Source organism: Lonchura striata, chromosome 5 (genome assembly GCF_046129695.1).
Source record: "Lonchura striata isolate bLonStr1 chromosome 5, bLonStr1.mat, whole genome shotgun sequence".
In the NCBI taxonomy this organism is placed as follows: Eukaryota; Metazoa; Chordata; class Aves; order Passeriformes; family Estrildidae; genus Lonchura; species Lonchura striata.
In genome coordinates, this window is record NC_134607.1 from 230,931 (window position 1) to 244,039 (window position 13,109).

Genomic DNA, 13,109 nt, shown 5'->3' on the forward strand with positions numbered 1-13,109 from the left:
AAGCCAAATACAGGCCAAGACTCACAGCCTCTCACCTGCACGTAGGGCAGGGAGAAGGGTGACCTCTTTTAATGTGTTGTCCAAGGGACAAAGACGTCTCACCGAATCACAGAATGAGTCAGGTTGGAAGGGACCACAGTGGGTCATCTGGGCCGACATCCCTTCTCAAGCAGGGTCATTCTAGAGCACATGGCACAGGACCGTATCCAAACAGTTCTTAAGCATCTCCAGCGAGGGAGACTCCACACCCTTTCTGTGCAACCCGAGGGTTCAGAGCACGGTCACCCACACAGTGAAGAAGTTTTTCCTCAAATTCAAGAGGAACTTCCCAGCCTTCCTCTCACCCGGACAGAGCCAGGTACCGCCCAGGTGAGAGAGAGCGGCCGCGGGTGCCGAGGAGAGGGCGGGGCTCCCGGGACGAGGTGGGCGGGGCAGCGTTCGCCGCACGTAGCGGGGCGGGGCGGAGCGGGGCGGGGCGGGTCGGGGCGGGCTGCGGGCGGGGCGGGGCAGTCCGGGGCGGGGCGGAGCGGGAGCGTCCGTCCGTTGGCGGCGCGCGGGCGTCCGTTGGCGGCGCGGCGGGGCAGGCGCCGGTAGGCGGCGGCGGCGCGGGCGGGAAGCGGCGGGGCTGCTCCGCCTCTCTTCGCCTCTCCGGCGGCGACCGGCGCAGGACAATGGAAGAGGCGGCGCGGGCGTTAGCAGCTGCGGTAGCGGTGGCGGCGGGGGGGCCGTGCCCGGCGGACAGACCGGGGGCAGCAGCGGCGCTGAGCGGGGAGAACGAGGCCGAGAGCCGGCAGGGCCCGGCGGAGCGCGGCGGGGACGCGGCGCCGCTCAACCTGTTGGACACTTGCGGCGTGTGCGGGCAGTCCATCCAGAGCCGGCGGCCGAAGCTGCTGCCGTGCCTGCACTCGGTGTGCCAGCGCTGCCTGCCGCCGCCGGACCGGTACCTGATGCTGCCCCCCGTCCTGACCCCCGCGGCTGCCGCCGCCCTCAAGGAGCCGCCGCCGGCGGCGCCTCCCTCCTCGCCCGTCTCTTCGCAAGCCTCACCGATGCACTGCACGCCCAGTAAGTGACCCTTCTCCCTCTCTGCCCGTACCCCCTTGCCGCTGCCCGGGGTGCTGCCCGCTCCAGCCCGGAGGCCCGTGTGGGGACGGGAGCTGTCGGGACCGGGTGCCGTGGGCGGGGTGCGGGTGTCCGGCCGCGGAGCTGCCGGGATAGGAGATGCTCGCCAGCGCCAAGGCTGGCGGCGGGGTTGTGCTGTGGCTCGGTTTGTTTTAATCGCTGTTTTTTAAATTTCCCACCTTGGGAGGGAAGGCAGAACTCCCGTGCTTTCTCAGGACCGGGGCGTTGAGAGCCGGGCTCCCGCTGCGGGCGGTGGGCGCGGGCCGGGCGGCTGCTCTCGGGGAGCCGGCAGGCTCTGGCCCCTGGCCGGCAAAGAAGCCGAGCACCGGCTGATCTGATGACAAGGCACAGGAACGTAGCGGCAGGACAGGCTCTTCCTGAGGGGAGTCCTGCAGGTGTCATCCGCCGGCCTGGGCGGGGACCGGGGCGGCCGAACAATAACAACACTTGTTGGGGCCGTGGGCAGCCCGGGCGGCTCTGCTGATGCGCTTATGCGCCATTTACTTGCTAATTACCGCGAGGAAGTTTTGTTACGCTCGTGTGCCGACACAGTAGCCTCTGTCAATATGATTGAAAAGTACATGTCGCTGTAGAAGGTGTGGAATAAACTCCTTCCGTTTAAAGCTACTTTCCTAATGTTTTTGATTTTTTTTCCCCCCTAGCCCTCCTAGGCTGGGTGTAATGGATCGCTTAGTTTTGTTAAAGGCAATTTCGTCCTGTTGTGGAAGCTGGTGAAGGTCTTGGAAAAACTTGTTTAGGAAAGAGGAAGTGTGATGGAAATTGAGCTAATCGATAGGTATTAGTGGAGGTTGTACTTGTTGGAATATGTAGTGAGAGATCAGGTGAAAAGTAGTAGCTCCAGGTTGACATTCTTATGTTCTTTAAGTGGAGTTAGGAATACTTCTTCATCCTGCCAGAGTTCTGACCAAAGATTACCACTCGAATATGTAAAGTGTTTGCAGAAATTCTTAAAGGAAACGCCTTCTTCAGAGAAAGAAATACTTGGAACAGCTAGAGATTTGCTTCAGAACATCTGAGGAGCTCCCAAGTATGTTAACAGGATATGCTGAACCTCTTCATCTATGCGAGTGTCTGTGTTAGTATATTCATTCAGTCTTTAATTTTAGCATGTAAAGTATGTCGTAGTCAGACTGCCTAATCAAGTTACAGAGTGGGAAAATCTGTGAGACCCAAAGCCCGTATACTTATACTTGATTGATTCAAGACATGTTACTGCTCATATGTCTATAAGTGGGAGGGAGATTCTGGGAGGAACAGAAAAAGCACAAACTCTGGAGTTTAATGAGGTATTTCAGGTGAGATACTTGGAAATAGGAAAGAGGGTATAGATACAAGCTCAGGAGTTTGCAAGGTAGTGTAAGAAGCAATATTATCATTGTCTTCTGAGATTTGAGGTCATGAACAATACAGGTCCATTCCCAGATGTTCTTTATAAATATAGCAGAAATAGGGATCTGTAGCTGAATGAGAAATGAGATGCATCATAAGAATTAAAACATCAGTGCTGTTCAAACATCTGCTTGATAATGAATCACAGCAACAGTGAGCTTGTAGCTCTGCTCCCTCCTTTTGATTACGAGTTGGTTCTTTATATTAATGATTTCACAGTACATACTCCTCCTTCTAAAGATTTGCAGACATACTGTACTTTTGGTGACAATTATTTTTACCCTTTTGACTTTTCTCCCAAGCTACTTTCATGCTTCCATACTAGAGTTCATTGTGCAGTTGGAAGAAGAAACTTACACTCACCCTGAGTATTTTTTGTATCTTTACTGGTCATGTGTTTGACTTGGTTAAAATGACAGGGACTGTGTATTAGCTAGCTATGGCCAAACTGAAGTGCATTGTCTACTATCCATTTTCCAACTGGTACAAAAAATACCAAAAAACTGTGAATTTGAAGTTAGGTTTGGGAAAAACTCACTTGCTATGGATCCAAAACTGATAATATAGAGGAAATCTGTTACAGCTGGAGGAGTTATTGAATTTTCACAAGAAGGTAAGAAAGACCAAAGTGGTGCAAAACTGTCACCTCTTCTGGTAATATGTTGTGCAAAATGCTTATGTGAATGACACAAAGAAATGAAGGAAGAGCATAATCTTAGAAAGCTGGATAACAAATGACTCTTCTCATGTAAATTATGGAATTACTGTGACTAAACTGAAGAAATAAGCATCAAGGAATCTGTTGCTGGAAGGAATGTCCTAAGTAAGGAATGCAATAGAACTGCAAATGAAAATGTCCTGAGCAGTGATAAGCAGACAGGGTGCTTATGGGCCCGTGCTGGGTGCTTGAGTTTCACAAAAAGAAGCCTGAAGAAAGACTGGTAGAATGGAGTCTGTCTTGAACAAAAGAGAGGATGTGATTTGAAAAATGCTTCACCAAACCAGCCTTGTGTGTTGTATGAGTACTGAAATTGGCTGAGAAACAGGTAGCTGGAGAGGTTGAGCTTCAAATATAATCTGGAGAGACTTTTTTTCTTCATCAAACTGTTTCCAAGAAGAAACATTTGTTCACTTTATTAAAATAAATTGCGCCTTCAACTTCCAACATACTAACATTCCAACATTCTAAAAACTAATTAAGGAGCTGTGAAATAAAAGACTTCAAGTTTAAAGTGAATTAAGAGTTCTGGAGTTGCTCACTTGAATACAAGATTCAACATGGATGACAGCAGACAAGTGGCAAGACATACAGAAGAGTTTAATGGGATAAATGTTAACTATTATTTATTCCCCTTGCAAAGGCAAACTGATGGAGAGGCCAGTTGGCATGGATATATTCTGTACTGCCACATGCACTTAGTTTTGAAAATAGAATAACTTCTATAGAAAAGAAAACCTGGAGTTTCTGATTTCTCTACCATTCCTGAAGTTGGAGGTGTTGAAGAGCCATCAGTGTGTCAGACAGCAGTGGTTTTAGCACTGGAGAGTTCACTGCTTTCTGAATGTTCAGTGGCAGTTTATTTGCTACAGATGATAATTTTGGTGTTGCATTGCCAAAAAACGGGTTGTCAGACAGAACATTATGGACTGCGGGGAGTGCTGCAAGAGTATCTCTAGAAATGTGACACTGGCTTTTGAGAAAGCATCTACAGCCACCTCTACTAACTATTTGCTAAGTTCATGTGGGTTTTCTTTTTTTTTTTTTTTCTCAAATGGCCATTCTTTACTGTCCAGTTGTGTGAGTTACAACTGGAACATACACCAAAAATGCTGCTATTAGAAGTCTGCCATTTGCCCAGATTTTGTCTGGGCTGCACTTCAGTGAGTGAGTAGTAGTCTGCGCTTAAAGGGTAGTGTTTGTAATGCACAGACCCTCACAGTACCCTTCTGTAAATTTCAAATGTGGAGTAGGTATGTGGAAGTTGCAAAGTTAGATATGGGAATTCTATCCCTTCTCAAAACTTTTAGAGTTGCAAGTAGCCTTGTTTGTTCTTTGTCATAAATTTGTACATGAAATAGACTTGCAACTGCTGTAGGGAAATAATTGTGAATGAAGAGGTGTAGCAAAGTTTTATGCAGGTATCATCATGAAATCTTACTAGTGTCAATGCCAAAATAGTAGAGAGAACATTTTTATCTATTATTCCTCTGTAGCAAACCCACCAGCAAACAAATTTATATGAAGCTGTTAGAAGCATATAATGTTTGGACAATCCCATATTCTAAGTTCTTGGAGTGTCTGGAGCAGCATTTAAAATATGTTCAATACATGCTGTTAATTAAGGAATAAATATTTCAGAGTTATTAAACGAGGATTCAGAGATGTTCATGTTTCAGGTTATTACTTCCTAGAAATATGTACTTGGCAATACAGTTTGAAGTTCCCTAATGATGCAATGAAGACCTTAACCTTGACATCCCCATAGATTTGTGCATGGCATCTGCTTTTTTATGATGTCCCACAGGCAGTCTTTTTACAGATAGGTTCAAATGCTTTCAGCTTTTCATCTGATCCTTGTATCTGGACTTTTCTGGTGTCATAACTTCATTGACCTTGAAAATACAGCTTTTGACATGAACTTAAATTTTGTTACTTGTTTCTTTTCTTGCTTCCCTCCTTTAATTGGATAATAATTGGGATCCTTATTAGTTAGTTTGAAGGATCTAATAGCTTTTTTGAAGTTTCTTATGATGCAGTTCAATTTTTCTTCTGTGTCTTGGTAATCTTAGACTTAAGATTCTTTTTCTAAATCTGCTGCTACAAATTATTATTTCCATCTAATCCTTGATATTGCCACTTGCTTAAAGTGAATTCTCTCCTTCTTTGCCATTACAAAAAGCCCATGTTTTATTTGTGTGGCTGTTTCAGGCATGGTTGCATCTATGCATCCTTTTTACAAGGATCATCTTGTTTCTGCTGTGGTGCATCAAGAAGTGAATTTTTTAACCTCCAACATAAGGAGATTTGAGAGTGCCAATATTTGAAAGTAGTATATGTTATAGGAATATATGTAGGAAATAAATGTCTAGTTTTCATTCTGTTTTAGATTTGTGCTTACTTTGAATTGAAAATTCCCAGAGCCCCAGAGATTGCACATGTGAAATGCATTTAGCATCGTTACAGGTGAAATACAATATTATTGTTTTGATAGCCTGTAATGGTTAAAAGTCACAAAGCCAGTAAAAGCTTAAAATATTAATATAAATATTAATGAATAGAGAAAGTTTGTCTTTTTCTAGTTATAATACCCCTCTTTTAGAGAAAAGTATGCTCTCAAGATATATGTGATGGGATGTGATACTTACTGTACAAGTGTAATTTGAAGTAGGGATATATTTGCCAAAAGTTACTGCTTTGTCTTTTACCAGGAATTCCATAAAAATCTGGAGGCATGCCTATGCAGCCTTTATTAAGGCAGGCAACTGCATGTTGTGGAAATTAGCTTGAATCATTCTTGCTCTGTTTAATGTAAGTATGTAATAGATGTTTATTGTTTTATGTGTGCAGAGGAGTATTTTTAGGGTAGTTTAGATGCATTTATGTTCTTGCTTCTTTCACCCATAGAAAGTAGGAGATTGAAAAGCTGAAGCCATCAGGAACATCAGATGAATGTTAAAACAACTGCAGTTGCCATGCTCATTCCCGTTGGAAGCCTTAGAGAAACTAGGCTGTACAAGTTATCAAAATAGCTGTATCATTGTGTAAAACTTCTTTTCAGACAAAGATTTCTGTCCTCAGAGGCCAACCTAGCCCTGTTTCAATACCAAATCAGCTTATAATGTCTCTGGTAAGCAATTAGTAGTTATAGCAGTGGAAAGGATTTCTAGATCCTAAAGTGAAAGGATCACAGGGAAAGCAAATATATACCAATGTATTTAAAATTCACAGGTGTGTCTAAATGAAAATGTATTGGGTTGTTTTAATGCTTATAGTGGAGCTATCTCTTAAGAAAATGTCTTGTCTGAAGAACAAAGGAAAATAGTGGTGCATATGTTCATGAAGAGGCAAGATGAAGAATGTTTTTGTGGGCTAGCTTATTCTTAGGAAAAATGTCCTGAAGAGCTACTCAGTTATGCAGCAGGCTTTTAGCTTGATCTGTGAATTCCAGGAGGGCTACAAAGTGACCACATTCTCTCAACTTCACCCAGTTTGTTAAATCTCCGAAAGAAATTTTGTTGAAACTCTTGGTTCTGAATGTAGTGTTGTTAAAGAAACTTGTCTTGTATAGGTAAATCTTTATGCCAGTATTGTGTGTGTTTGCTAATGTGCTGTAGAAGGAATTTCCATATTATTTAGTGGAATTTCCCAGTAACAGTCAACTTGTAAAGCTGGTATTTTGCCTGTTGTATCTAATCTAAAAACAAGCCAGGGGAAAACCAAAAGGAACTTTAGGTGAATTCTAAATTGGACTGTGTTTCAGGATGAATAACTGACTAGATGAAAAAATCCATTATTTCTGAAATTGGAAATTTTGGCTTTTAAAAGGTTTTTTCAGTAAAATGAGATACTTTAATACAGTAGTGCAGTGGTTTGACCTTGGATGGATGCCAGATGCCCACCACAGCTGCTCAGTCACTCCCCTTCACAACTGGAAAGAAGAGAAAATGTAGAAAAAGGCTTGTGGGTCAAGGTAAGGATGGGGGAATCACTCACCAATTTTCATCATGGGCAGAATGATAGTAAAAAGGTTTTGAAATCATGGTGATTTGGGTGTTAGAAGGAAAATTAAGCTTAGCAGGCCCTGGGAAAATAGCCTGGGAAAGTGTAGGCCTTGTACTTGCTAGAACTGCACTTGTGTAGCTAGTGTATGATAAATGATATAATTGTTAGATGTGATGCTGGTTTAGTAATTAAATATAATTACTGTTTAATCGTAAGAATAATCATGAGAAACTGTGGTCAGGGGCTTGAGAAAGATCACGAGAAACTCATGCTTGAATAAAGTCAATGTATACAATAGAACAACATAAGTTTAATAATTAATATGTAAGTTATATAACGATAGAATATAAAATACGTTCAGCTCAAAGGCCGTGTCGGAGTCAGATTTGGGTTTGTACCCCTGATTCCCAGAGCTCTCAATAAAAGCACCTTCATATAATCATATCCCATGATTAGGTGTGTTCCTGAATGCTAACAAGAACACACTCAGTTTGGGGAAATTATTGAATTTATGACTAATCATAATCTGAGTAGGATGACGAGAAGTAAAAGCAAACTTCAAAAAAACCTTTCCCCCACCCCTCCCTCATTCCCAGGCTTAACTTTGTGCCTGATTCATTACCTCCTCCCCACTCAGAGAGACAGAAATGGGGGTTGTGGTCAGTTTGCCACATGGTGTTTCTGCTGCTCCACTGTGGGGTCCCCCTGATGGGAGATAGCTTTCCACAAGCTTGTCCAGTGTGAATCCTTCCCACAGGCTGCAGTGTTCACACACAGCTCAATCATGGGTCATTTCCATGGGGTGCAATCCTTCAGGAACAGACTGCTCCAGTGAGGATTCCCAGGGAGTCACAAGTCCTGCCAGCAAACCTGCTCCAGCGTGGGCTCCTGTCTGCAAAGGTCCTGCCAGGAGCTTGCTCCAGCACAGAGTTCCCATGGGGTCACAGCCTCCTTGAGGCATCCACCTGCTTCAGCACAGGATTCTCCATGGGCTGGAGAATGGATTTCTGCTCCACAACACTGGTCAGGCAGGGTTATTCAGGTGTATATGGCCTGAAGCATGGGTTGTGGGCCAGTGCAGATGATCCCACTGAACTGTTAATAGTATCAAAAGCTTCTGTTGGACTTACTCTTTTAGATTTAACTTTTGTGTGCATCAGTTTTTTGATGCATTCTTTTTTCTTTGGCAAGTTTAAAGGTCACAGAAAAAATGTTTTCATATGTTTTCAAAAAGTTCCAGTGATGCTTTTCAAAAAGTTCCAGTAATGCAATTAGGCAGCTATGTAGTTGTGTATGTTTAATGTAGGTACTTGCAGTTCAAATGTGCTTTGCAGATGTCAGTGCCATAGTTGAACTGACCAAATTATGTACTTTTTTACATACTGGCCAGAGAGTATGTGTAAAACCATAAGTCTTTACCATCAAAGAAAGCATGAAACAGTTGTGTAAAGTAGGTAAGAAAATGACACAATTTTTAACAGGAAACAGTCTTGTAAAATCAGCTATGAAACTGAAGGTTGAGCCAAGGAATGTCCCTAATTACTTGATATGGTGTCTCCAGTGATTCAAGTACATGCTTATTTGAAGCTTTTATGTGGGACAAAATTGCATTTTACCTTTACCTACATTACTAACATGATAGAGGACTGATGTTAAACAAGGTTTCTAGTTATTTTTGAAGTTTATCAGTGGGCTGTGGGAAAAGAATGACAGTAAGGAAGGCTCAGCTCTTTGAACTGCACTCATGGGTTTTGAGGGCCCTTGTTTGTAACATGGATTTGGGTCATGGAGACATCCTCATTTCAAAAAAGAAATCTGCAACACTGATGCTAAATTCTCTGTAAATGGGAGTACATGGACAAGGGACCTAAGCCATTTGCCTTATGAATGTAGCAAGATTTCTGCTTCTGATTAATAATTTAGTTGCCACAGGCAACTTTCTATTAAAATGAAGAGTTTTCGTTTCAACTGTAGTCCCTCAAGTGAATATAGTTTGAATTTGAATGAAACAAGACGGTAGTGCAAATACCCTTTGAACTAAAATGATTGCCTAATTTGAAAAGTGACCGTATAATTTTCCCAATGAGTTAACACATCTGTCTGGACTGTAGCTCATAAAAAAGAAACAGGGATATTTTAACATATATGCTGACTTGGAAACCCCCCCTGTATTTTCTAGGATCTATATATGAGGTCAGAAAGCATTTAATAAAACTTACTTGATTGGCTTCATTTGTTTCTAGGCATGTGCTCTAGAGTCTGAGCTTGGTCAAGGATGCATGGAGCTGAAGTTTGTTGAACTAATGCTCTAATCCAGCCCTTACACAAGTTCATGTTGTGAACCTCCTCTGTCAGGGTACTTGTAACACTGATGCTCTTAGGGGAGGATATACTGGCAGCTGTACAGGGAATGAGTTGGTGGAAAGAAAGGAGGAGAGAGTTGCAGCACTGCTGGGACTGGAGAATGAGACATTTTAAAGTGGGAGCAAAGATCTAATTTTAAATGCAAGGTGCAGTGCCTTGACAAAACAGCCCAGCAACAACAAGTCTGTTACTAGAAATAAGCAGTGTGCAAAATTGTCCTGAGCAGCAGAAGTGTGAATTGAAACACTAATTTTTTCTCTGTTGTGGACTTTGCTTTAAAATGAGTGAACTAGTTGCTGAAATAATGTAGGAGTGTAAATTACACGCCTTTCTCTCAGTTTGTTTAAGAAGGGGAAACAGCTTTGAATCTTCTTTGCCTTTGGAAAAACTTTGATGATTTGTAGCTATTGTTTCAACAGTTTTCAAGTAAAAGTTGGAATTCATAGCATTGCCCAGCTGAGAGTAGAACAGAACCTTACTTTAGTCTGATAGAACAAAACAGCACAGCCTTGCAGAAATAGGTAAAGGACGTAACTTAGGCAAACAGAAGTCATACAAAAGGCAAGCAGGATACCAGCTCAGCTCTGCAAGGCTGACAAAGCAGAAGTTATGGAAAACAACAATATTGTGCTTACTCAAAAGTGGGGGTCGAGGAACAACCACCTCAAAAGGACACTGGACATTGAGGACCACTGAAAAAGACCCTCAAAAAAGCCTGTAAGGACTCTTAATAAGGGGTGTGACTGTCAAATAAAGTAATATGTATACATCAAGTAAGGGGGGATAGCTGACAAATATGTCTTCAGGGCGTGTGAAAAACTTTACTCAGGGCACCTGATTAGAGGAAAGATCTTCCAAGAGACCTCTGCAATAGAGAGTCCCTGCTCTGTAACACTTAAAACTTGTTAGATAGTTTCTGTCTGTCTGATTTCAGTTTCACAGTGCTAAAGTGATAAATTAGGGTAGCGGGCAGCTCATCAGTTGGACCCTGAGATAAAGGCACTCTTTAGCAGACAAGCTTTGTTGAATGAATGTAGAGCTGTTAATGGCAGGTAGTGTCCCATAGCAGGACCTCAGTAATGGCTAAGTGTCTGGGAACTTCATATATCTGGATTATATTTACCTCTTTTGTGTGTTTACAGATTCCTACATTTTCTGGCTTAAGCAGTTGGTTTTCACCACTCAGTAATTCTGTTCCTTATTTGCTTTTGTCTTTCACACGTTAGCAGCTATTGTTCTCACTTGTTTTAACTTATGTTGAGCTTACTAACTACAGACTACTTGGCCTTCAATAATTCAGTTTTATCTTTCCTTTGGGAGTAGGGAGAAAGGACTGTGAGGGTATAACCCACAGGCTAGCAGATCTTGGAAATCACTGAATTAAGGGTACTTAGATTGTTTAGTTTAATCAACTGTTAAAGGAACTTTATCTCCTTTGAGAAGTTCTAAAGTTTTCTCTGGTCCTTTGTCTATCCAAGAAACTCAAATGTGGTTTCAGAACTCATGTGTTGAATTTTGTCTAAGTATTACCTCAAAACAGACACATAGAATTCTTTCCTTGGATAAACATAGGTGTAATTCAGATAGCTTATCTGTATGGGAGTCCAGAGATGCTAGCAGCTCTTTCTTCAAATATTGCACTCAAAGTTGTTAAATAGAATGTTTATTTCCTGCTTCATAGCAAAGGCAGAGTCCAGTCTTGTGAAAGAGTGTTCAGTAGTTTCTGGAATGGAACATATGGGAGGACTTGTGGTCTTCCCACATCTAGCAATGAATTTTAAACAAAAAGTGAAAGAAAATAGTCTTACGTTTGTCATAACTCCTGTCTCTACCATAAGAATGACTTGCAAGTATTGCTTTTATCACTCAGTAAATAAGTATTTGATATATAGATTGTTGGCACTGGTACCACTAGTAAAACTGTGTGTGTCTTGATGGATTGTGCAAGGAGACAGTACTCTGTTGCCTTTTGCTTTTCAGAAATGGCCTTGTAGCTGGACTAGATACAAGTTAGAAGCAAAGCCATGATTTGTGGTAGCTCATGTGTCTTCTAGATTATTATCACAGCCATTGACACTCAACAGAGCCAAAGATCTCTCCTCAAAATAATGATTTTAGAAGCTGTTTTGGAAAATTAAGATGACTTTGTTTATGGGCATCCCAAATGGATTCAGCTGACAGTCCCCTTTGCTGCATTCCACCCTTTGTGCAAGAACTGAATGTAGTCTGAATTCTTTAAGAAGCTAAATGCTAATCTTGCTTCTTTTAAAAGTCCATTTAGCAACAGTATTATTGTATTGTGTTCCAATCTCATTGTTTGTATGTGTGGGCTTTTTTCCCTTTTCCCTGCTCCCAGTTCCATTGAGATGAGGTCAGATTTAAAATGGTTTCCTTGGCTGCCTTCTTGACTGATCTAAATTCTTGAGAATATGGTTGTAAGCTGCAGGATGTCTGGCTTCAAACTTATGCCAGAGTCACTGCTCCTCTGTCTTAAAGTTGTGGCTGGTTGTTTTTGCTTTTCATTTGTCATTATTCCAGACAAGTAGGTAAGGAACCACAATGCTGTGGTGGATCCCTTGTGATTATTCCTTAAAAATAAAGAAGGAATAGAAGTACAATCTTAGTTCATTCCCAAGCTGCTATTGGATGCCAAGTGTAGTATTTCCAGACTTCATTATCAATCCTTTGAGGCAGTATGGTGCAAGAAGGTGGAAAGAGACTGAGTGAACAACAGAGGGTATATGAATGGCACTTAAGAAGACCAGTTTTGCTAGAAGATGAATTTTCTTAAGCTTCATTCTTAGTGCTGAGAGTGTCATGCTGGGAAAGCTCCTTTGAAGGAGTTCCTTAGTTCTGAGAAAATGGGGAAAACCATAGGAATGCTAGATTTCTTCTGTGCATGTTCATTCACCTCAGCCTACAGGCTCTAGCTCATCTCTACTGTAGATTACAGCAACAGAAGGAGATTCACCATGAGAACATAAGCAGTATCACTGCTGGCTCTGTAACCTGCTGTTTTCTGAAAGCTGCAGGGCAGCTGTTAGAAATCCCTGTTGTTTTTATTTGATCAATTAGTTCATCTCTTCAACCCTGAAGGAATATGTTTTATTAGTTACATTCAGTAATTTTCATATTAATACAGTGTCAGAGGAGACGATAACACTGCTTCCTAATTATGGCTGATTCTTGCAGGCTGCATAGCCATGTGTGAATCTCACAATGCATATATTACTTCAGCTTGGTTCTCTTAAAGCTATGTAGGAACTGGAAGAAGCTGGGCACATTGCTTTTTGAACCCTTACAACGGTGCTGTTCCATCCTGGGCACGTGTAAGAGAAGAATATAAAGTGAGCTGGCTTTTTATTCCTGACCATCTATACCCAAAAGTGTAATCCCTGTAAGTTGAAGTATACTTGAAGGATATTCTCCTCTCTTAATGACTGGTTTTAGAATATCAGAGGAATTCTTGCAATTAAAGGGTGTGCCCAGTAGT

The 13,109-nt window shown here is 42.1% G+C and overlaps 1 protein-coding gene across 1 annotated transcript in view; it reads left to right on the forward strand.

Annotated features, from left to right (window-relative positions):
- The first annotated feature begins 671 nt into the window (after positions 1 to 671).
- TRIM24 (tripartite motif containing 24) overlaps positions 672 to 13,109 on the forward strand; it is a 55,318-nt gene continuing 42,880 nt past the window's right edge. Inside the window, exon 1 of the mRNA XM_021539203.1 lies at positions 672 to 1,062. Within this exon, the coding sequence (XP_021394878.1) occupies positions 672 to 1,062 (391 nt within the window). The remainder of the gene's footprint in view (positions 1,063 to 13,109) is intronic.